At 45.7% G+C, this 21769-nt stretch overlaps 1 protein-coding gene across 1 annotated transcript in view; it reads right to left on the minus strand.

The window, feature by feature from the left end:
- The window catches only part of NPR3 (natriuretic peptide receptor 3), a 40507-nt gene extending 19235 nt beyond the window's left edge, over positions 1-21272 (minus strand). Inside the window, exons 1-3 of the mRNA XM_074166856.1 lie at positions 20558-21272; positions 15149-15271; positions 10477-10643 (exon numbers count right to left, since the gene is read on the minus strand). Coding sequence (XP_074022957.1) covers positions 10477-10643; positions 15149-15271; positions 20558-21272 — 1005 coding nt within the window. The remainder of the gene's footprint in view (positions 1-10476; positions 10644-15148; positions 15272-20557) is intronic.
- Between the last annotated feature and the right edge of the window lie 497 nt (positions 21273-21769).

Raw genomic sequence — 21769 nt, forward strand, 5'->3', positions numbered from 1 at the left:
AATGGTGAACTGAAGCAGAAACCTATTCAGTCCCAGGCTGCAGGGGAGCCGTGCTGGGACGCCAGTTAAAACATGACAGGGCACAGCAACAATCAAAATTCAAGGGCACACAGGAACCCTTCCACCCCACTGCCTGCAAGAACTGCTCATTCTTTGTTTGTTTATTGCTTGCAACATTCTCCTGTGATTATCTAGAAAACAGCTTTAAACCCCTTGTGCCTGCTGCCAACAGGCCAGGCAGAAATCTTCCAAGATACAGCCAAAACTTGCTCCTTCCATTAAACACAGAAATGGGAATCGCCACCTCAGCAGATTTAGAGCCTTACCCGCAGTCAGCTCATGTCAAGGGGCTCTTACTGTCACTGATTTGCATGAACTTCAGACCAAACCCACAGCCTGACATCACAGAGTCTCAGACCCCCACAGATCTCCAACGGCATGGCCAAAGCTGAAGGGGGATGAGCCAGAAACTGCCCTGTTCCAGGAACCGGGGACACCTCTGAGACCAGATTTTCCTCCTGCAAACCTGTGTGGGGTTTGTTCCTGGCTCAATCCAATGCACTCACAGGTTCCTTCTGCAAGCTGGTACCAGCCATTTTACCCCTCTGCGGGTTTGGTTCCTGTACTATCTTTTAATATTGGTCTCAAAGGAAGGCAATCGATGTAACTAATGAGCAGCACTGTTTTGCACCACAAGTGAACTACCTACAAAATACTCATAATGGGGAATTTTTCCTTTATGTATGCTTTACACACATACTATTCACCTATGTTATTTAGCTCTAAGGGACTCCAGGCCCTACCAAGGAAAAGGACAGAATCAGAGGATATGTTAATGTGTTCCGGCAGTTAAGGTGAAATCCACCTCCCTGTGTTCATAATACATCTCTAACTCCAGATAAACAGCCAATGGAAAGAATCTCTGCACACAGCACTATATTATCATTGCTTGAATACTGAAGGGATCTTTACTGTTAACAGGTATAGCTGCCATTTAAAAATTAACCATTCTACTTTTTTAGTATTTCCTGCCTTCTAGCAAACTACGTAGTCATTCATGTGATGCATTACAAAACTGCGTTCAGAAATGATACTTCTAGTCACAGTGGTGAAACACAGGAGATATTAAAGACGTTACTCTTTTCAGCTGAACACACACAGAAATTAAAACATGCCTGTTTTAAATAGTTTTCTAAGGACCCCATTGGTAGCCTGACGATAATCTGTTATACAGTTGTAATGAATGCTTACATTTTAAGTTAGCATTATGCAACCGTTGGGACATTTTAATTGCAGATAAACACCTAGTAACCAAAAAAAAACCCTCCAGTCCTTTCATAAGATATTAAGTTTTAAATGTCAGTGAGCAAGTTTGTTTTTCAAGCAGGAAAATATTTCAGTTTTCAGGATGACAGAGTCACTCATCTGAAAAAATCAGTCCACTTGCTAAAATAAGCTAACTGGCTTAAATAAATGCAGAGCTAGGACAAACAGGAAGGACATTTTTTTGTTAAATGTTTATCCTTGTACAATGTGTAATTGTTTTGGGTTCTGGATTTCTAACATTATCACCAAACCACAAAAATCATGGAAATATTTTTTCTTTACTAAAAACTCTGAAGACCACATCAGTTCTCATGCAAAACTCACGAGAAAAATCACTATATCACTGTCGAGAAAACTCACATGTTCAAACTGAATTTACCTGTGCTACACTAGCTGGTGAATAAATAGTATGAGGGTGGGCAGATGAAATCTTCCATGGGGTAAAAAGCCATCTGATGAAACAACCATCTAATTTCTGCTTTGCAGCAGGTTACCAAAGGCTACCTAGCAGAGCGTTTTCTTTAAATACAGTCTTAAGGTCTGGATAAACATGGATGATTTAGGCACAGCCAAAAGTGGTGCTTAGCTCAAAAGTATGCTCAGAGCCGGGATTAGTCATCTAAGCTCCTTATTCAGTACCAGGCAAAACAAGGATTCATAAGCACCTCATCCTTGCCAGCAGAGGATAATACGGGAGGGATGTGACCCCGTTAGTCTCACACAGGCAGGTGAGGAACTCCCCACTGCATGGAGACGCAGTCAAGTCTTTACAAAAACCCCATGGGGAGCCAGTCCAGCCAAATCCCCTGCCCCTTTCATCTAAAAGACCCGGGGGCTACGACTGCTGCACTAGCATGAGAGAAACTCAGGACCAAATCCCTGCTTTCAGGGAATCTGAACTCCACCCTTCCCCTGCCCTGTCTGCAGGGCATCCTGGGGTGCACGGCACCAGAGCTGAAAGCCAGGTGCTGGGAGAGAGGGGTGACCTGCCAACACTTGGGGTACTGCTGGGCTGGGAGTAAAGCATTTGCCAGAAGAGCCCACCTGAGGCTGAGGTTTCCATGACAAATGATCCTTTTATTAAATACCAGGGTAAATGGGCATACAAACTTGTAAACCTCAATGGCATGGAACTAATGCAAACCCTTAGGCTGCTATTAATCATGCTTCCATTCCACATAACTTAAAAATTAATGAGTTGTTTTTGTTATTTTCTCTCAGATACTGGATATTTGACAAAAGGTGTTCAGCTGGCTGATTAACCTTCCCTTCGCTGGCATACCTACAAGGATCCCACTAGCAAGGGGAAAGGAGAGGTACAGCAGCTACCTTGGAAGATATTTATGTGTACCTGTCAGCAGGCAGTAATGTTCCAGCTACGCACCTGGAATGTGTCCTCTCACCTTCCAGCAGCAGCATGGTAGTTAACGCCTCAAAATTTGAGGATTTACAGCCCCTCCAAAAGGCTAAAACCTCACTCTTTTAGCTTCTTGCTTCCTTATTGACTGTCTGATCCCTGACATCCTGCTTGATTTTGCTTTCTACAGCATTTTGTAGTCTGCAGTATGGTGGGATAACTGGATGCATTGCATAAACACGGGTCCCATCAAATGTAAATGTCCTCCTGCCTACTGAATGTCGCCTTGTTCCCAGCCACTGAGCGAAGGGTGCCCAGAGCTCCTCACCTACCCTCCTCCCATTGTCCCACGCCCCTTTCTCATGCCCCTCTCATTCATTTGCTCCGGGACACAGACAGTCCTTGTCTTTTCAATCTGCCTTGATATATTAGTTCTTCTTGGAATGGACTAAACCTTTTCATTTTTGTCTCAGGCTTCTCTTCCTAATGAAAAAATATCTACTATAGAGAGAAGGAAAGTTGGGAGTATCCTCCTGTGGGTTCCTATGACTCCTTGCGTGTACAAGAACACCGCTGCCTTTATTCACAGAACCCATCCTCACAAGCTGACAACATTAACCCCTCTGCATTAGAGGAATTGCTAAATTCCCACTGAAAAAAAAAAAAAAAAAAATCAGACCTGGCACAGTGGTATGCTGATCTTCTCTCACAGCCCAGGCAGAGCATGCCTGAGCCCTGCTGCCCGCCTTTGGTCTGCCAACGCTCACACACCTGGGAGACTTCACTCACCCTCCTATTAAAAGATTTGTCCCTCTAGAGAATGGATCTTTCTCAGAGCTACGTTCAGGTTGCTTAACCTCCCAGCACTCGGTCTTAGGAAATGGATGTGCCAATGTAGCAAGAGATCACAGACCTGAGGTGCTAACTGATTGCCACCTACAGTCTTCTTCCAGGAAAACTTGTCACCTGAATGTCATGAAGTTAGACCTTGCCCTGCTGTCATTCGGGATTGCTTTCACTATATCAATAGCTCAAATGAGAACAGGAAAGCTTCCCTGAACCACCTCAGTGTGGGATCTGCCCCTGTGGAGGCAGCACCTCATTTGCCCTGGAGCTCTCAAACAAGGAATACACATTTCTGGCCTTGAAGGATTGTCCTTCCTTTATGTCCCTAAAGAAAACAAAATGTGGCTCCTTCTCCCCAACCCTTGCCACCCTCCTAATCAAACTCTCCAAAACTGCCCAGAGAGGTGGTGGAGTTTCCTTCTCTGGAGACATTCAAAACCCACCTGGACATGTTCCTGTGCAACCTGCTCTAGGTGGACCTGCTTTGGCAGGGGGGTTGGACTAGATGGTCTCCAGAGGTCTGTTCCAACCCCATATCATTCTGTGATTAAACTGATTATGTTTAACTGATTAAGTTTTAACCCCAAATCATTCTGCGATTAACTGATTCTGTGATTAACACTGAACTCTCAACCCAGCCTATGTTATGGTGGCGTGAGGTTACCACCACAGGTGAACCCTCCCGCAGCACCCGCAGTGCTGAGGCTGGAGCATCCCACCAGCCATCTGGCAAGAACACTACTCCCATGAGAAAAGGGCTTCCAGTAGCCTGCTCAGGACCCTACTTCTGGCTACAACGGCATCCTGACAGGGGACAGGCTCACCCAAACCTCCTGCTTCATGCCTTGTTGAGCTGAGGGCTTTTTCCAGTTAAAAAGGAAACTTTCAACAGAGCTTTATTTTCATAAGCTACTCAGGGAACAAGGCTCATAGAAGAAGGTATTGGCTGCTAGAAAGCCAGTTAGCAAAGGCCATTTTTTAAGTGTCATTTTGAGCAAAATGAGATATATAGTCTTTTCTTGCCTTCATTCAAGCATCTTAAAGTCAAATCTGAGGACCATTTAATAACAGTATCAAAAATCCTACAAATTTACATAAAAACAAGACCTCAATGGGACAAATCAACTTTTGGATCATTAGCCATGCAAATGGCATGGAGAGGCATTAAAAACAAAAACAGGTTATGAACTTTCCTGGAAGACATATTTTTCACATTTTATTAGTGGAAAATAAGGTATATTTCTAGCAAGTACTTCAAAGGGAGAGTGCCTGGCCCGTAAATATCTGAGTGTCTGTTTAGTAAAGTGGAATGTGAATATCTGTGAAACCCAAGTGAAAACATGGGGCTTTGGAAAATATACAACACATATATGAAGATCAACTCTAAACTTTTACATTCCCAAAGAGTTCAGATGTTACTATTTTCAGATATACCTACGGTTTCATACTATCTTCTCCATGGTTTAAGACAGCTTCAAAAATGTGCTTAGACAGGCTAGAAAAATTAAACAGAAATCCACTGGAAGAGAGAAGAATAATTCTTTCTTTCTTGTACTGTCTTTAATGACATCTGTTAATGGCAAATAACATACTATTACGCTGTAGCTTTGCCTAAGACCCCAACGTGGAAGACACTAGTCTTTCATATCACTGAGAAAGCATTAACTTCAGCAAGAAAAAAAAAGTGTCTGCTGTATTCACCAAATTTAGCAGTCCAGAGTTCAACACTGCTCTTACAGAAATTGAAGAAACTCTCATTAATTCCATGGGGTGAAGGGCTGGTCGTGAAAATCCTAAATATGTTTTACTAATAGAATTCATCTTGTTAATAAGCTGGCATGTGAACCCGTTTTTTCCGGCTGCTGAAAGCAGCTTGTGGTTTGCTTTTATTCTTTCGAACACAATTAGCAAAGCACTCCAGCAGCTGAATAGACCTATTCATTTGGACAAATTATTCATTGGCAGGGTTGTGTTTTTTTTTTTAAAAAAAAAAAATCTCCCCAAAACTCTCTCCCATCCTGGTGTAGTCAGAAGAGACACAAAAGCCTGCCTGTCATTAATCTTGCCCGCCTGTGCCTGAAAAAAGACAAGTGGGACACACACTGCTGAATAGGTTACATTTTCAGTGTCTCTCTCAGTAACATGACTGAATTGCTCACTTCTCCCAAACCTTATCTTAGCTGGTGTACAATCCTAATTAAAAGGCTGACGTAAGGAATAGACACGGGGAAGAGAGTCTGGCACGGATGTTACGGATGAGATGATAAATTTTATGAGCACAGCTACCTCCCACGTAGCTTTTGTAGTTAACTGTTGGAGCTCGAACAGTTGCTCTTACGGAGACTATTTCTCATTTCAGAAGACTGAAAATGTTAAATAAAACAGACTTGCCCTTTCTAATACGTAGTAGCATCTGACTGATCTAATTAATCTGCGTAGCTCATTCTTTCACTGACATAACTTTACAGGCAAATTGGGCTCCATTTCCCTTCTGCTGCTCATTTTCGTGTGAAAAGGGCTGTGGACAGGATAAAACCCACGCATCCACCTTGCAAACAATGCTGTCATGTAGTTAACACAGCAGAAATATTTGTTTAATTAGTTACATTTTCAGCTTTTAAATGAGAAGAAAAAACAAGCCATGGGTGGTCTGTAACCTCAGAAGAGCAAATATCCCAGGCTGTAAAATCATCCCAGCTCAGAATACTGGGTTGGACATAAAAAAAGCGTTTATTGAATCTTAGGCCTGAGTTGGGAACAGAAGGTGCATTAAGAGCTTCCAAACTGCAGGCTACTGCCAATTCATTAAGTGTTCGGCATTATTTAATAAAAATGGCTTATGCATATACTTTAACTGAAAAACTATTTATTCATAAACATTTTTAACTAGAGTATCTGTTGGGAGTTATTCACACACCAGTTCAGAGACAGTTTCAGATTTTTCCTTCAAGTAAATGCATGCCATTCCCATTGCTGTCTGCCTCACCTAGTCTATAGGCCTGCAAGCAGAGCTTGTCCTGTATTTTGTGATTAAACCAAGGATTTCAATTGGTTTATAGAGACCAGGACATGTTGTTAATACCTTGGTAAAGCATTAACATGACAGAAGTAAGAAAACTGCTACAATTTCTGTAACAGCATTAAATTGATTCTACTGTCCTTATGCCTGGACCCCAAATCTGAATGGATTTTTTGAAAAAATTCCTCTTTTTTGGACTATTTTAGCAGAGAAGTCAGTCTCCAGGTAGGCATGAAATAAAATAGGCTTTCTACAGAACTACAGGATGTTCCTTGAAAAAAAATCACGACACTTTTAAATGCTCAAACGAGGGCTGAGCAGATCCTATGCTTCAGCCCACAGTTCTTTGGGTTACATTAACATGACAGTAACTGCTTTCAGGCTCTGAAAGTGGTGACCAAGCAAACTAATAATATTTGCTAATGGACTCAGGCAGCTGTCGCAATGGGATGTTGCAATGGGATATTGCAGACAGGGAACATCATCATTTTTAGCCCCATTCCGTGCAATTACTACCTACCCAAATACTTCTACGATGCTTTCTCAGAACCTCTCTCCCACTCTTACTTCTGATGCTGTTTAGTGAAAAGGTGCTTAAGGAAACTGTTCCTTTCACAACAGAGATTCCTGGAGGAGTCAGAGAAATTGCTTTCTCCTCACTTTCCCGCTCACTCACAAGGCACAGGCTCTTCTACCTTCCCCCCCACTGCAGCACAGCACCCATGCAGAAACAACAGCCATTTCTGACCTGGGAAGGAAGTACCCACAAGTTTTTCTCTTTTCTGTGTGATTTCACAGCTGGAGATGAAGACGGCCAACAACAATCTCTGACCTGTTACTCCTTCAAGGGCCATATGTGTTCTCCATTCCTGCAATTGGACAGCTGCTGCTTTAGGACTTTGCCCTTTTTGTCTTCCTTATCTTTCCTTCTGTCATCTGCTTATTTTCCATTTTTATGATATTCTTTTTTGGTTCGTAATAATGCCTTTAGGAATACTGCTGGCAAGAGGCCAGGACAAAATGGCAGTGCTAACAACTTTTGTTTGAGTTAGGGTCACTGCGAGATAATTTAGAGCAGGGACCCGGGGCCCCATTTTCCCATGACACTGGAAGAATCCACACAGAGAAGCAGAAACACTGAATGCTTCAAATCCAAACCTCCCTGAGCTCATCCTCTCGGGACACAGCTTGCAGAAAAGGATGAGGATTATATTTCAACACCCGTGGATAGGACTTGAGATGGACTGTAACACTGGCTATCTTTCTGCAGAGTTTTTGTTTTCAGGAGCTGAATCCAGCAGAGAAAAATCCATCTCTGTCACTTCCCACCCACTCAGCTAAAGGACCTCTCGCTCCCGAGTTTTCCTTGCAGGACACTGCCTTGCTTAGTGCACACCCGGGTCAAAATTGCCACTTTTTTCCCATGCTGCCAAAATAAAGCACCGTTAATGAGGTGCCCACTTAGCCACATATCTTTCAGAGAAGAAGGAACTGGCCCTCAGTTTGGACTTTTACTTTCCCCATTATTTTTTAAAATGGATTTTTTTTTCTTAAGCCTGAAGGCTGCCCTGAAATGTTTCTCCTATGAACATGGCAGCAGGAAAATCAGTTAAGGGAAAATGAAACGTCACTTTCCCACTGCCTGAAGTGCAGAAATGTAAAATTCATCACAAACGATGAAAAGCAAACCCCGTTCCCCTATATCCATGGCCTGTAGCTCCTCCACAGAGAACCCAGGTCTCTATGGCTTCTGCCACGAGCTTCCTGCGAGTGAAGGACTGCTGTTTAAGATGGCAGGAAGCTGTGGTAGGTGTACATAGATCACAAGTCCTCCCTCTGCCCCAACAAGAAGAAACTAGGAAGGATGCAGAAAGCCAGGTGGGAAAGGAAGAGAGGGAAGAGGAGTAGGAAGGGCAGCAGCAGGAGTAGGGCCCCATGCTACTGCCTGGCCCTAGCAAAGACTAACGTTTTTGGGTGAGGGATTGCTCAGAGCAAGATGAAAAGCTCTGGATCACAGGTAGGAATGGGATATAGGGAGAGGCAGCCCTGAGAGCCCCACAGAAAAAGGTCAAGGACAAGGCAGTAGGGAGCCAGGCACCCACGCAGCTGCCTTGGGACAGCAGGAGCACTGCAAGTACAGATGGCTGATTGCACAACCAACCATGGAGTGAGGAAAGAGAAAAGAGGACTTCTGGCAGTGGGTATGCAGCTATGGTGTGCAAGGAGGCTCCCCAACAAACACATTAGCCTGCAAAATCTCCCCCTACTGGCATGGGGGGATTTGCTCTCTCATGGACCCACTGCTGCTTGACCACAACAGGGCTTGCACCTACCCAGTGTCTATCAACTCTGAACTTGCAAAGGGTTTGCAGTGGGTCCAGCAAAAGCATCCCCCTTGCCTGCCTCCAAACTACCCACAGACAGCACCCTGAGCTCTTGGCAGCTTAACATCTGAGATGTCACACTGCCCAGAACAGAAAAGCCACAAAGTTGTGGATGACTGGATCTTTAATACTCAAAAATCACATTTCTCAACAACCACAACCAAGAGCACATGGCAGATTTTCAAGGTACATAGCTGGTTAAATGACACCTGCAAAAGGGCACATAGAGGGAAAAGGGAGGAACAGCACAAATTAGAATCCCATGCCTTGTTCAAAACTCATTCAGCAGGTTCTTCAGAGTGCTGCACCTTGAACTTGGCAGTTGGGGTTTCTCCACCAACCCAAGGCAAAGAATGCCAACAAAAGACTAATTCTGCCTGCCTAGACTTTGAAAACTTCACAGGAAAACTATAAGCCAGTCATGTGATTCAAGCAACATTAAGTGAAATATTTAAATAAAATATATTCAAGTTCTAAGAAGCACAGGTTTTCTGAAGGCAGCTGAGGTTATGCAATAAACTGCAAGAAAGGTAATTTATTAGCACAACACTCAAGTTCATCAGCTTGTGCTTCGAACTAAAATGATGCCTCCACCTGTGAGAGAGACAATGCTTAAAGCAAAGAGATGAGGTAGGTGCCTAAGTGGGACCTGGCAAATGCGGGGTTTGGGTTGCTTTCTTGAATTTCAGGCATAAATTCCTAGGTCCCATTTCGTACAGCTAAAGACTTACCAAACTCTCTGCAAGTTTTTTTTTCTTTTTAAGCATATTTGGAAAGTCTACTCCCCATCATGGGGAAGGCTGAGTGTCTGGGAAGTACTTGTATCAGCACGCAGGAATCCCTATAGGTATGTGCTATACATTCTTGCCTCCACAGAAGGCTTTTCTATGAAAATGCCTAATGAACTAGCTTAGCAGTAGCTCAAAAGCAATTTTCAGAGGCGTCTTCCTCCTACATTTGGAAAGATTAAAAAAAAAGACATACTTTCCTACATCCCTCTCTGGAGGACAATGGCACTTCCCTAGGCTTAAAACAAACTCACAAGGCCTGCACCGATACTTTAGACAGTTTAAAATAAACAACAGCAACAACCTAGATGTGCTTAATTGGGAAATAAGACCACATTTCTCATTCAAATCAAGGAAAATTTCATCAGATGCAATACAGAGAGTGTAATTTTCTGAGATATGATTCTACAAAAAAAAAAAAAAAAGACAAGTGATTGGTAGGAGGAGGGAGACCTGGCAATCTGCCTTCCCCCAACCTCGCTGCTGATGCACAAAGGGACACACACAGGACAACTGGTCATGAATGGTGGTGCACAGACCTAGTGAACCTAGACCAAGCCTATTCCTGCTATTTGTGTTATCCACAAGGGGGAAGGAAAAAAAAAAAAAAAAAGAAGATATTATATAGGGAACAGTGGGATTTTACAACCAAACCCAGGTGATTCTGTCCTGGTAAGATCTCACTGCTATTTTTGCTTTATTTAGGAGCATGTTTTTGAAGATGGTAAGACACGAAGCCTGTCATCAGGTACTTACATAGTCATCCTCATGCAGACCTTGCTTCTGAACAGAACTTTTCACCTCCAGTGAAAACTTCTCAAACTCAGGCTTCACGGTCCTCAGCAGAGTGACGGTTTGGAGGTACGAGTATGCTTTCTTGGCTTCAAGGTCATGTTTGTCTCCTCTTCTCCACGAGCCATTTCCTAAGTGGAAAACAAGCATATTTCCAACTCCAAATTAGGTATCATTACGGGATTTTTTCCTCTTTCCACCCAGAATTCCCCTCTCCTACACCTTAGGAAGATGGCAAAGTACAAGGGAGATCTGAACCTGTTCCAAGATGTGCATGAAACCAGGCAGGGAGGAACAACTGGGAAGTAAATGTGCAAACAGAAGGACAGCTTTACTCCCATGCTGTGCTTGCTTATTTTTAAAGGGTGGGATGAAGCCTAAGTGTGAGAAGACATCTTGGAGCAAAAAACATGTGCCAGATCTCAAACGCAGAGATATTTAAGTTAAAACTTAACTTCAGGGAGGATTCAACCACAAAGTTTTTGTTACACATCAATCTACCAGCAACACTCTTGTGCAGTCAGAAAGGCACCAATAATGTCAATAGTACGATCATCACTCCGCATGGGAGGCAGATGGTGCAGCTACTTCTCCAACAGCTCTCCCACTGCGGTCAAGGAGAAAACCATGTGTGCAGTAGCTGCCAGACCAGCCCTGCTCTTAGTGGAAAAGAAACACTTAGAAATAAAAAGGGATCCTGCGCCTATCCTGTATGTGTACATGTGTTTTGTGTCACAGGAGGGGAACAATTTAACTCAGACCACCAGCAAAGCAATCAGATTTTTAACAAGCAGGAAAGCTGACTGGTTGTTAATTAGCAGAGGAGTCCTCCCTAACAGGGCCTGACCTTAGCAGGTCCTAAGATCCCAATCTAAAGTTTCATGAGATCAATGGAAAGGTTCACATTGCTCTGGGCCAGGTTTTGTGTTATTCTAAGTAAATGATAAGTAAAAGAGGTCTAGAGAGAACATTAGTAGCTTGAAGCAGTGTGCCTTTAAATGCTTACTAATAATTAAAAGTTAGATAGTAATTTTTCAAACAACAGCACCAATCCCATCATGGCTAAATGAGCCAAGACGAAGACTAATGACAAGCTCCCAAGGGCAACCTGGAGGTGCACAGGACCCTGAGATGAGAGAGGATGTGGCTGCTTTGCTTGGGTTGAGGACCATGGTGTCATTTACACCAAGAGAAGCAAGCTGTTTGGGAGTGGAGATGCCAATGGAGATGGAGAACAGGCATTGAACCCACGGTGCTCCTTGCACAGCGCTACCAGCTGCATCACACCCCTGCAAGAGCAAATTAATGGGCAGACAACATCAATCCCCCTGAAGCAGGTGAATACAGAGTCTGCACTTTGTCCTCCCAGTACCCCTGCACTGCTGCTGGGACTTTTTTTTTTCCCCACTTTTTTTTTTTTAACAATAAATGTAATTGGAGAATTGCTCTGTTTCCTCAGAGAGCACAGGGGGAGGAACAAAGGAGCTGCACCTCTCTGGATGACAAGACTTTCTGCTTTCGGCTCCAGCTCCTGTCACTCCCAGCACAGGGTGGGAGGCACAGGACCACCTGAGCCCATTTACTTCTCCTTTCCACCCCAGGAAAGCCTTATTTACCACAGCTCAGCACCAGCTAGCACTGTCATCTTTATAAATACCATGAAACTTGGTAATTCTTAATTTCTCTCTTTTTTTGGGGGGGAGGGTGGGGTGGAGGGGAGGGGAATAGGGGGGCAAGTGAGTGATTTCATTCTCTTAGAAAGAAGCTCCAGTGTAACTGGTCAAAATTACTTACACCAGGACCCCGTTCACCAGATCTGATGGAAACACTGGAGAGCAACTACATCCCACCATCTCATTTTGCCCTCAGAGGTAGCACTCTTCCCTTCAGTGCCTGCACAATGTCCTTGTTACTGCTTGTGAGAAGAAAGCCATGCACATCTGGCAGCTGTAAACTCACACATCTTGCTGGCCTCCCCAAAAGAGGGTAGAAGCCCTGACGGAGCCTCAAAACTGAAAAGCCTCTGCCCCAGCCGGGTACCAGCATTTCAGAGTTGCAGTACTCAAGAAGTACAGCAGAGACTATAGCCCAGAGGGCTTTGCTATAGCTTTCTGTTTACAAATGGAGATGGCTAAAAAGAGTGAGATTATAGACATTAAAAAAAATGGTAGTGCTGGTAGAGTGTGAATAAGTTTCTGTCCTGAACACTATACATATTTATTTTTTAAAATCCTGACACTGGGAACAGGAAAGGTGAACTTGCATAACAGCGTTCCTAGAATATTTTACATATTTAAATTCCTTTATGGATTATTTTGCAGGAGGTTGTCTTGCCACAGTACTTATGTGCAATTATTGCAGCCTTGGCATTTCATACGCCTCTTCTGAAAAATTAAAAATATTCAGAACAGAGGGCAACAACAAACTGCAATACAGTCATCTGAACTTAAAGGCAAAGTGCCACTTTGCCTATCACACCCACTCTTAGATTTTGTACCTTTTATAAGGTAGAAAATCTAGTACCTCCAGGCACTGGAAACAAGGAATTTTGAAATAATTTCTCTACATTTCTCTTTTATGCTTGCTTTCCACATGTGATGACCATCTGCACAAAAGTCAGCTCCTGATGCACAGTCATTTCACTCTTCATGGGAAACACATCCACAAAGAAACAGAAAAAATTGGTTTAAAAGAATTATTACTTAGAAATGTCAGGAAATGCCACGTTCTAACTACACTACATCAGAAGACAGACAGCTTTCATTAATCCCTTGGAAAAGGTACAAGACAACTGTGATGCAAAGGAGGGTGGTGCTGAGGCTCCTACAGGACCGCAGGGCAAATAGATATTGCCCCCATCACCGCTCCGCTCTCTGGAGGTGCCACCTTCTCTCCTGCCGCTCCAAAGGGAGCCCAGCTCACACACAGACTTGTACCTACGGCAAGGTAAATCGCTTCTGATGCATTTCTGCTCTGTGAGATGAAATGCAGTGGTAGCGCAGCGGTAATGAGCCACCGCGGGCAGCCAGAGGGGTTATTTGATTAGTGGTTTCTAGTAAAGTCAATCCTGCAAAGCTGCCAGGGTCTACAAAAGGGTCAAAACTTCAGGGTTTTGCGACTGCTGATATGGGTAGACCTTCAGCTTTTTGCTCTGGTCCTGATTAAGATTGCAATGCCAAATGGTTTTGCTTATGCCACAAGGGATAAAGTCAAGTCACTCCAAATTCAACTCAAGAAAAAGGAAACCTTGATTCGAACCATTGTCTTTGATCTTGTTCTGCAACTTTATCTTTTAGTTAAGTGATTTCCTTATTGTCTAGCAAAGCTGGGCACTTCTTTAGCTAACCGAGATGATACATGTAGCAGTATCTGTATTTTTATATGTATGCATATCTCTGAATTTAAACAGCTACATGCATTCACTACAGAGTTTTTTGACAAACTGCACTGCTTACTGCGAAACAATCTCAGAGGTGGAAGATGGATAACAAAAAGTTTATGCAAAAGAATTTAACCTACAAGTAACTGATTTATTAACCAAATTACATCATCCTTTTGCGAATTTAGTTGTTCCTGTTGGTCAGCTTTTTGAGACTTGAAAGAAAGAAGGAAAAAAACCCAAGTTTTCCTTTCTCAATTCCCAGTTGGTTTTCAATTTGAAATGAATTTGTTGTTGTAGTGGATTATTTAATGCAGCCTACAGGGGGGGAATTATTTCCTTTGCACCTGCAAAAGAGGCTGCTCCTTTCAAAAGCCATGTTGACACTTCAACAAAACCTCTTCCCAGGCATGAACTTGCCTCAGCTCCAGCCATCTGATGTTGTTTAAAATGCAGCAAACACAGTTTGCTCTGCAGCAGCTGAGAGCAGGTTTAGTCCCTGCCATGCACTAACATAATATCAAATGCAACTGAATATAGGTATATTTCAAAAGGCAAATGTATTTAATTTACATTTTAAAGTTATGTTTTACTTTGACAAATCTGATCCTTTTTACTCTAGGGGTGGAATCAGCCACTTTTATCCATGCTGCTCTAGTAAATTTGGACATCCGTGTCCCATCCAGTGCTCTCCCTTCAACACAACACTGTTGAATATTTTTGCAGATGTAGTTACTGATCAAAAGCTGCAGCGCATTAGACGTATGTATCCCCCAGCACAGAGACGACTTCTGGAGACCCAGGCCATGCAGCTGCCCACAGCCCCAGCCTTCCGTAGTGCCTCCTTCCAGCTGTCTGCACAGACTGCAGGCCACCGGGCAGCCAGGAGTAGCCCCATCCTGAGATGGAGCAGTCACAAGTCTGAGGTTGCTGCAGCCCACCTAGAGCTGACCATAGTGCAGCACGAGGTACGGACACCCGGCTGCTATAACCAATGTCTCCAGCTGGTGCTGGTTCTCCTACAAGTAACCAAGGAAGTAACACCTACAGTGCATCTTGTGATCCACCCAGTGGCAACTATAGCCATGAGATCCCTTCCCACCATACCATAGCCCATGGGGAAGGTAATTGCAACAACAGGGAGAGACACTGGTGTATTCTGGGACTCAATGTGGCATATTTTGAGCCTAACAAATCTCAAAATATTACCAGGCTTACAGAAGACTTTGCAACATACTTGGGCAGGAAAAGCATTACCATATGATGAGCTGTTGAAGAGTTCAATATTGAAGAAAGCGTAGTCCCCATTGGTCATTCCTTGCCGATGAGCAGCCAACATGATGTTCCTGATTGTGTCACCGCTGGCACACATGATTACAACTGGTGGAAGAAAACGGAAAACACATATAAGAAGCAGCTCAAGAACTTCAGGGAACAGCCTGTTAAGCGTGAACGCTGCCAGAGACAGTGACCCCAGCTGTCCTCCCAGTGTTGCAACAAACGTGACAATGCGGATGGCAAACAAGGCCTATTTCCCAGACAGAAGACAGGTACCAAGCACAAAGAGGCTTCCTACTCCCTTGTCTCCTCTGAAAATAATTAAATAGAGCCTCTGTGTGATCTGTGTGATTTCATCCCTCCAACATGTGGTAAGTTCTAGCTTTAAATTTTTTCAACTGCATGTATTCATAGAGCTGATTGCAACCATAAGCCTCTGTTGTTACTACTTCTAAGTGGACACAAGACAATCTGAAGATGAAGAATTAAGATGACACAATGACACTCCCATTTTAATCTCCATTCCATTGAACAGTTTGGTGTAGATTCTCACCTACACCTCAGCTATCTAAAATTTAGCTATCTGGGCTAGAATCCGTTGCCTCTTTACAGTTAACATAGAGCAGCATCTCTGCAGCTGTCTAGGGACAGTGGTATGAATCTCTCCAGGATCTGACTTTCTCTCCAGAGTCCATACAATAAGCCTAGGCAGCAACCTTTGATGGGATGCTTAATATTCAGAAATGGGAAAAGCAAGTGCCACTTTCTGAGCATGAAGCTTAAAGGTGGTTACACGATTAAACGCATCAGAGGCTTATTTATCAGGGACCAAGAGATAAGCAGGGGCTCTGCTGCTACAGCAGGACCTACAAGCTCACAGGTGTCCTCCCTGTGGGCACCATGAACAGTGGTCGAGAGGCCTCTTCCCCAGCCTGCTGGGCAGGGGGAACTACTCCCCTTGCTACCCTTCCCCCTGCAAAGGAAAAGCAGGAACTCGGGTGAGGTCTTCAGCAATGGGGAGACACCTCCCATACTGAGCACTTTATACCATAAACTTTTATACAGGTTCAAAAGACTGCGAGTACGAAGCTACTGACATCACAGGCAGCAGTAAAGTATTGTATCAGTGCATGCTTCGGGGCTATATCCTACAGCAAAGTTGTAAGAGATCCTGTTGGGACGATGACTCGAAACCAACTGCACGCACGTTTCCAAGAACACCGTCACGCATGGCAGGGCTCAAAAGCTACAATAATGTATGCAAATATTTTCAGCCCAACAATAAAACTGAATCAAAACCACATTCAGCTTTTCTGGGTAGAAGTGTTTGCTATTATGAGAAATGAAAAGGCCAAGCAGGCCAAATCTTTTCACACACAATGAATCTTCTTCCATCGCTTTTCTGGTTGGATGCCATCACAGGCATAAAGCTCCAGATGCGGTGCCGGGGTAAGTCACGTTCGGTACATCCCCATGCTTCAGGAGAATTATACCATGCATAGCTCTGATTACAGCAGAGTAATATAATAATTTCCAGAGCAACAGAGCAAGTTATATTTCATGACCATTGTGAAGTATATTAGCATGAAGGAAAAGAAGATGAAAAAAAATTTTCTTAAAATAAAATTTGGATCAAATCTTTTCCAGACGCACATCAGGAATGAATTTGTCTCACTGTTCCTAATTTCAGTATAGGTGAGAGATTTCCTTTTGAAATGTTTCCTTGCTGCCCTCCCAATTCTCCCTTGACTTCGCCTTTATAATTCACATCTATCATAAAATCGTAATCTGTAGATGGAATCAAAGAGATTCCCATAACACCAGTAAAAGACCTCGGGCAAAAGGAACAACAAAAAAAAAGTGAGGGAAAAAAAAACCTACTTTAAAATACATTAAATCATATTTTGTAAGCCTCTAAAGGAATGCAAGGGAAGTAATATTAACTATTTGGATATGGTTTTTACCCCAGTAGGAGAGCAAAGATTACATATTTCAAGTTTTTGAAGCAAATAAGCTATGGGCACGTCTCTCAAAATCTTCCAAAAATGTAAAGTAATCTGCATCTGTACCTTACTATTGTGCACATACAAACGTGTACGTGCAAACACATACAAAATGTTCTCCCTCCAGTATAATACACACAGACCACAGTGATTCTAATATTAATATTTTAAATGTATTGACTAGGGTTATTGACTCATCCTGCAAATACTTAAGAGTTTAATTCCAGTTAAAGGAGTAAGCGTTCCCTTCACTACGCACATCCCTCGGACTATGAGCTTATGCAGAATATCTTTAAGCAGAGCCCTGGGTTTGTGACCATTGCGACTAACCTGAGACTACAGCATCAGGTCTGCAGCGTGGCTAAAGGAGCCTACTATGGAGCTTGAACGAACAATGAAATTCATTGAAGACAAGTGGTTAACTTTTATCACTGTATATTTCATCATGATTTTCACAGAATTGTCATGGTTGGAAAGGACCCCTGAGGTCACTGAGTCCAACCATACACACACAAAAGACCCCCACAATCTTGGCCACTAGAGCATGCCCTGAAGTGCCACATCTACATATTTCTTAAATACCTCCAGGGATGGTGACTCCACCACCTCCCTGGGCAGGCTCTTACAGTGCCTGACCACTCTCTCAGTAAAGTAATTCTTCCTAATATCTAATCTAAACCTCCCCTGCCGCAACTTCAGACCATTTCCTCTGGTCCTGTCATTATTGACTTGGGAGAAGAGTCCAACACACACTTCTCTACACCCTCCTTTCAGGTAGTTGTAGAGGGCAATGAGGTCTCCCCTCAGCCTCCTCTTCTCCAAACTAAACATGCCCCATTCCCTCAGCCTCTCTTCATATGACTTGTTCTCTAGACCCCTCACCAGCTTGGTGGCTCTCCTCTGGACATGCCCCAGCACTTCAATGTCCTTCCTGTAGTGAGTGGCCCAGAACTGAACACAGCACTCGAGGTGAGGCCTCACCAGTGCCGAGTACAGAGGCACCATCACTTCCCTACTCCTGCTGGCCATGCTATTCCACTACAAGCCAGGAAATTTTTTTGTGGCTCCAGGACTTGAGTCTTTTGAAGTGGCTGCAGGGACTGGACAGGCAGCTGCTGGAAAACATGGGAACATGGCTGAGGGTGCCCCTGCCACCCAGGCCCACCAGAGCTCCATGCCAACCCCCCGCCAGCAGCAACCTAACCCCATGGGGCCAGCCTCTGCCCTGGGTTCCCACAGGCCAGCTGATGGGGCAGCTTCTCTCTCAGCCCTGGGAGAGTTTCAGGTAGGTATCCCATATCTGCTTGAAAGCCCACTCCCACTCCAGGTGGCTCAAGAAAGCCCCACCACTCAGGTGGGACCACCACTAGCAGCAATCTCTGGAACAGAGAAGGTGCAAGGTCAGAGCACAGGACAGTGCCACAGTAGGTGTGACACAGGAGCCCAACCAACCAAAAATGTTTCTAGAAAGTGCTTTGGACAGTGCCCTGTTGCCCACAAGCCCTGCTGCCCCATTGGGGGGACCCTCCAAGGATTCCCCAGGAGAAATTAAGACCTCAGCCGGTCAGCTAGGTACATGGTGCATCCTTCACATTATATATGACTTTTAAAATATTGGGTCAGCCTGAAAGATATTGTGAATGGCAGGACCACTCCTAAGGCCCAGAGGAACATGCCAGGCAAGTCTTGCAGTCAGTCCTCAAACTCAGAAAGGCACAAGTGGAATCTGAATGGCCCCACTTGCTGCATTTCACTGTAGTAGCATAAGCCAGAGGACAAATAAAGAGGTGAGACGGAGGGAGGGAACCCCACAGGGCAAAACGTGGGGGAACAAAGTAAGCCAGAGGGCTGCTTTTGTCTTTTGTTCAGTAATTTGCGAGTTACAGAATGATGCAAGACCAAAGGTCTCAGCTCATCAAAGCATTTAAGCCCAGGCTGAAAGCAAGCCTCTCCTCCCTGACTGTCAGCGCCCAGGTTTGCCTTTAGCCATCAGTCACGCTCCCACAGCACGGCCACAGCCCCCTTTGACTAAGCGCAAACATCATCTTTTCCTGCCACAAGCTTGTTGTTATGCTCTTAGCATCAGGGAAGCCAAACACGCACACACAAAAGTTAGGCTCATTAAAAAAGAAAAGCATCTTTCCCCGCGTAGCGGTTCCCTCTGGCACTTACACGTTCCTTTCTCTCCATTCAGTGTATTTCCCCGAATGGTACTTACTAGGAAAGTTCTATTTTAAGCACCTGCTTTGGTGAAGAGAGAATTAAAGAGCCAGATGCCATCAGACCTCAGTTCTCTCACACACACTCCTGTGCACGTTAAGTATTTCACAGCAGCATAACGACATCGGCAGTGCAAGGCTACTCTGTCCACACGGCATGATCTTTATCGGTCCAATTTTGATGCTATTTTAACATTCTACAACCAGGGATGTAAAAATCATACAAAACACGTTGTACATGTTTGGAAAACAGGTAAGGACTTTCTTTAACTTGATCTTGTGATCTACTCCTGGAATACACCTTTTTTTTTTTTTTTTTTCAGTAACTTACCGGGGAAGCCTATGGCTGGTGAAAGCCTCTAACAGAAGATGCCTTTTTGATAAGCCCACATATCCATGCATCGGTCAGCAACATCTCACTTTAAAACACATCTAACTACAAATTCGCACGTCCCAAAGCACTTGGAGCATTTTACTACTTCATGATGCAAAGCCAGTTCATCCAGCCCAGGGGTGACTTCACAAGATGTTTTACAAGCCATTTATCTCCACGGTGTTTTGCTAACAGTTGGTGGCAATATTACTGCACATACTCACGGGTTTCGCGTCCACACATCCCCTGAAATGACCGCTTCCCCTAAATGCATTTGTTATTTATGAAGCACTCAATGGGGCTTCCAACGGCAGGAGCGGGGAAAAGGATCCCCGCAGCAAGACACAGCAGGGTGAGAAGAAAACATCTTTGCTTAGACTTTGAACCTACAGAGAATCACTTCAAAAACCTTGGAGAATAAGCAACAGATTTGCTACTCCACAGATGCGGGTGATTCTGGGTGACCCAGATCACCAGCAAAAAGCTGATTTCTTACTATGCCACATAACCCTGCCAGCGCGGTCCCCAAGGGTGAGCTTCCCCCTCCACCGTGGGAGGCAAAGCTCTAATGAACTTCTGTGGGCACAGCTTTTGCTCGGGGCAGCTGGTCCCCACCCGATGGGGGATGCCTGGCCTGGGGATGCCTGCACAGCACAGCAATGAGTTTCCCCACGTGTGGGAACATGATGCGACTCCCCCCCTCCCCTGGACCTTCCCTCCCCAGTGCTCCCACTGCCCCAGCCACCACCCAACACCGTCGAGGAGCCACGCCGGCCACCCCGCCACCACTCACCCCTCTCGCCGGTCTGGAGGGTGCGGACGACGTCGTCGAGGTCGAGGTGGCGGCTGTTCTCGTCGAAGCTGTGCACGGCCATGTGGAAGGCCTCCTCCTGGAAGACCACATGGACGCCCTCCATGGCGAAGTAGCAGCTGCGCTCGGGGTTGCTGTCGCTGTAGAGCAGGGTGGCCCGGCTCCACTGGTGGTGGCGGAAGAGGGCCAGCAGCATCTCGCCCATCTTGGCGTAGGCGGGGGCGACGCGGGTGAGGTGCGAGTACTCGCCGCCCTTGGCGCCGAAGCCGGCGGCCAGCGCCCCCGCCGACAGCATGGGGACGTCCCAGTGGGCCGCCAGCCGCGCCACCGGCGCCGCCGCGTACTCGCAGACGGGCCCCAGGAGCAGGTCGGGGCGCCGGCGCTGGAGGGCCACCATGTCCACCAGGCTGAAGAGGGCGCGGTTGCCGCAGGCCGAGTCCTCGTAGGTGAGCTGGAAGGCGTACCCGGGGGGCAAGCCGCCGCCGCTCTCCCGCAGGCTCCGCACCGCGTACTCGATGGCCGGGCGCACCCGCCCCAGCGAGAAGAGGTAGGCGTCGTCCTGCGGCAGCAGCACCAGCACCCGGATCAGCTTCTCCTCCTCCTCCGCCGCCGCCTCCGCGCCCGCGGAGCCGCCGCCCAGCGCCGCCCGCGCCGCCAGCAGGCAGCAGCAGAGGCTGCCCAGCAGCCAGGGCGGCATCGCGCCCGCCCCCCCCCGCAGCCGACCCAGCTCCGGCAAAACTTTTCTTCGCTCCGCTCCGTTCCCCCCCTACCACCACCACCACCACCACCACTACCACCACCACCACCACTACTACTACTAGTACTACTACTACTACTACCACTACTACTACTACCACCACCACTACCACCACCCCCCCCTCCTTTCCCTGCCCGCCTCGAAATTGTTCGGTCGTGCTTTATTTCTCAGGTGTTTGGCGAGTTCACAACCTGCCCCGAGCCGGCGGGTTACGGACGGAGCATCTCGGCTCTGCTTTTCTTATTTTCTTATATAGGTTGTTATTATTATGGTTATTATATTTTGCCTCTTTCCCCCACCCGCCACCCCCCCCCCCCCCGGCGCCGGGGTTGCCGGGCTGCGCCCTCCCCGCTTAAGTAGCGCGGGAGCGGCAGCGGCTCTCCCTCCGCAGGCGCGGCGCGGAGCGGCCGGGTTTGTGCGCAGGGAGGAGCCGGCCC

This window comes from Numenius arquata, chromosome Z, assembly GCF_964106895.1.
Source record: "Numenius arquata chromosome Z, bNumArq3.hap1.1, whole genome shotgun sequence".
Lineage (NCBI taxonomy): Eukaryota > Metazoa > Chordata > Aves > Charadriiformes > Scolopacidae > Numenius > Numenius arquata.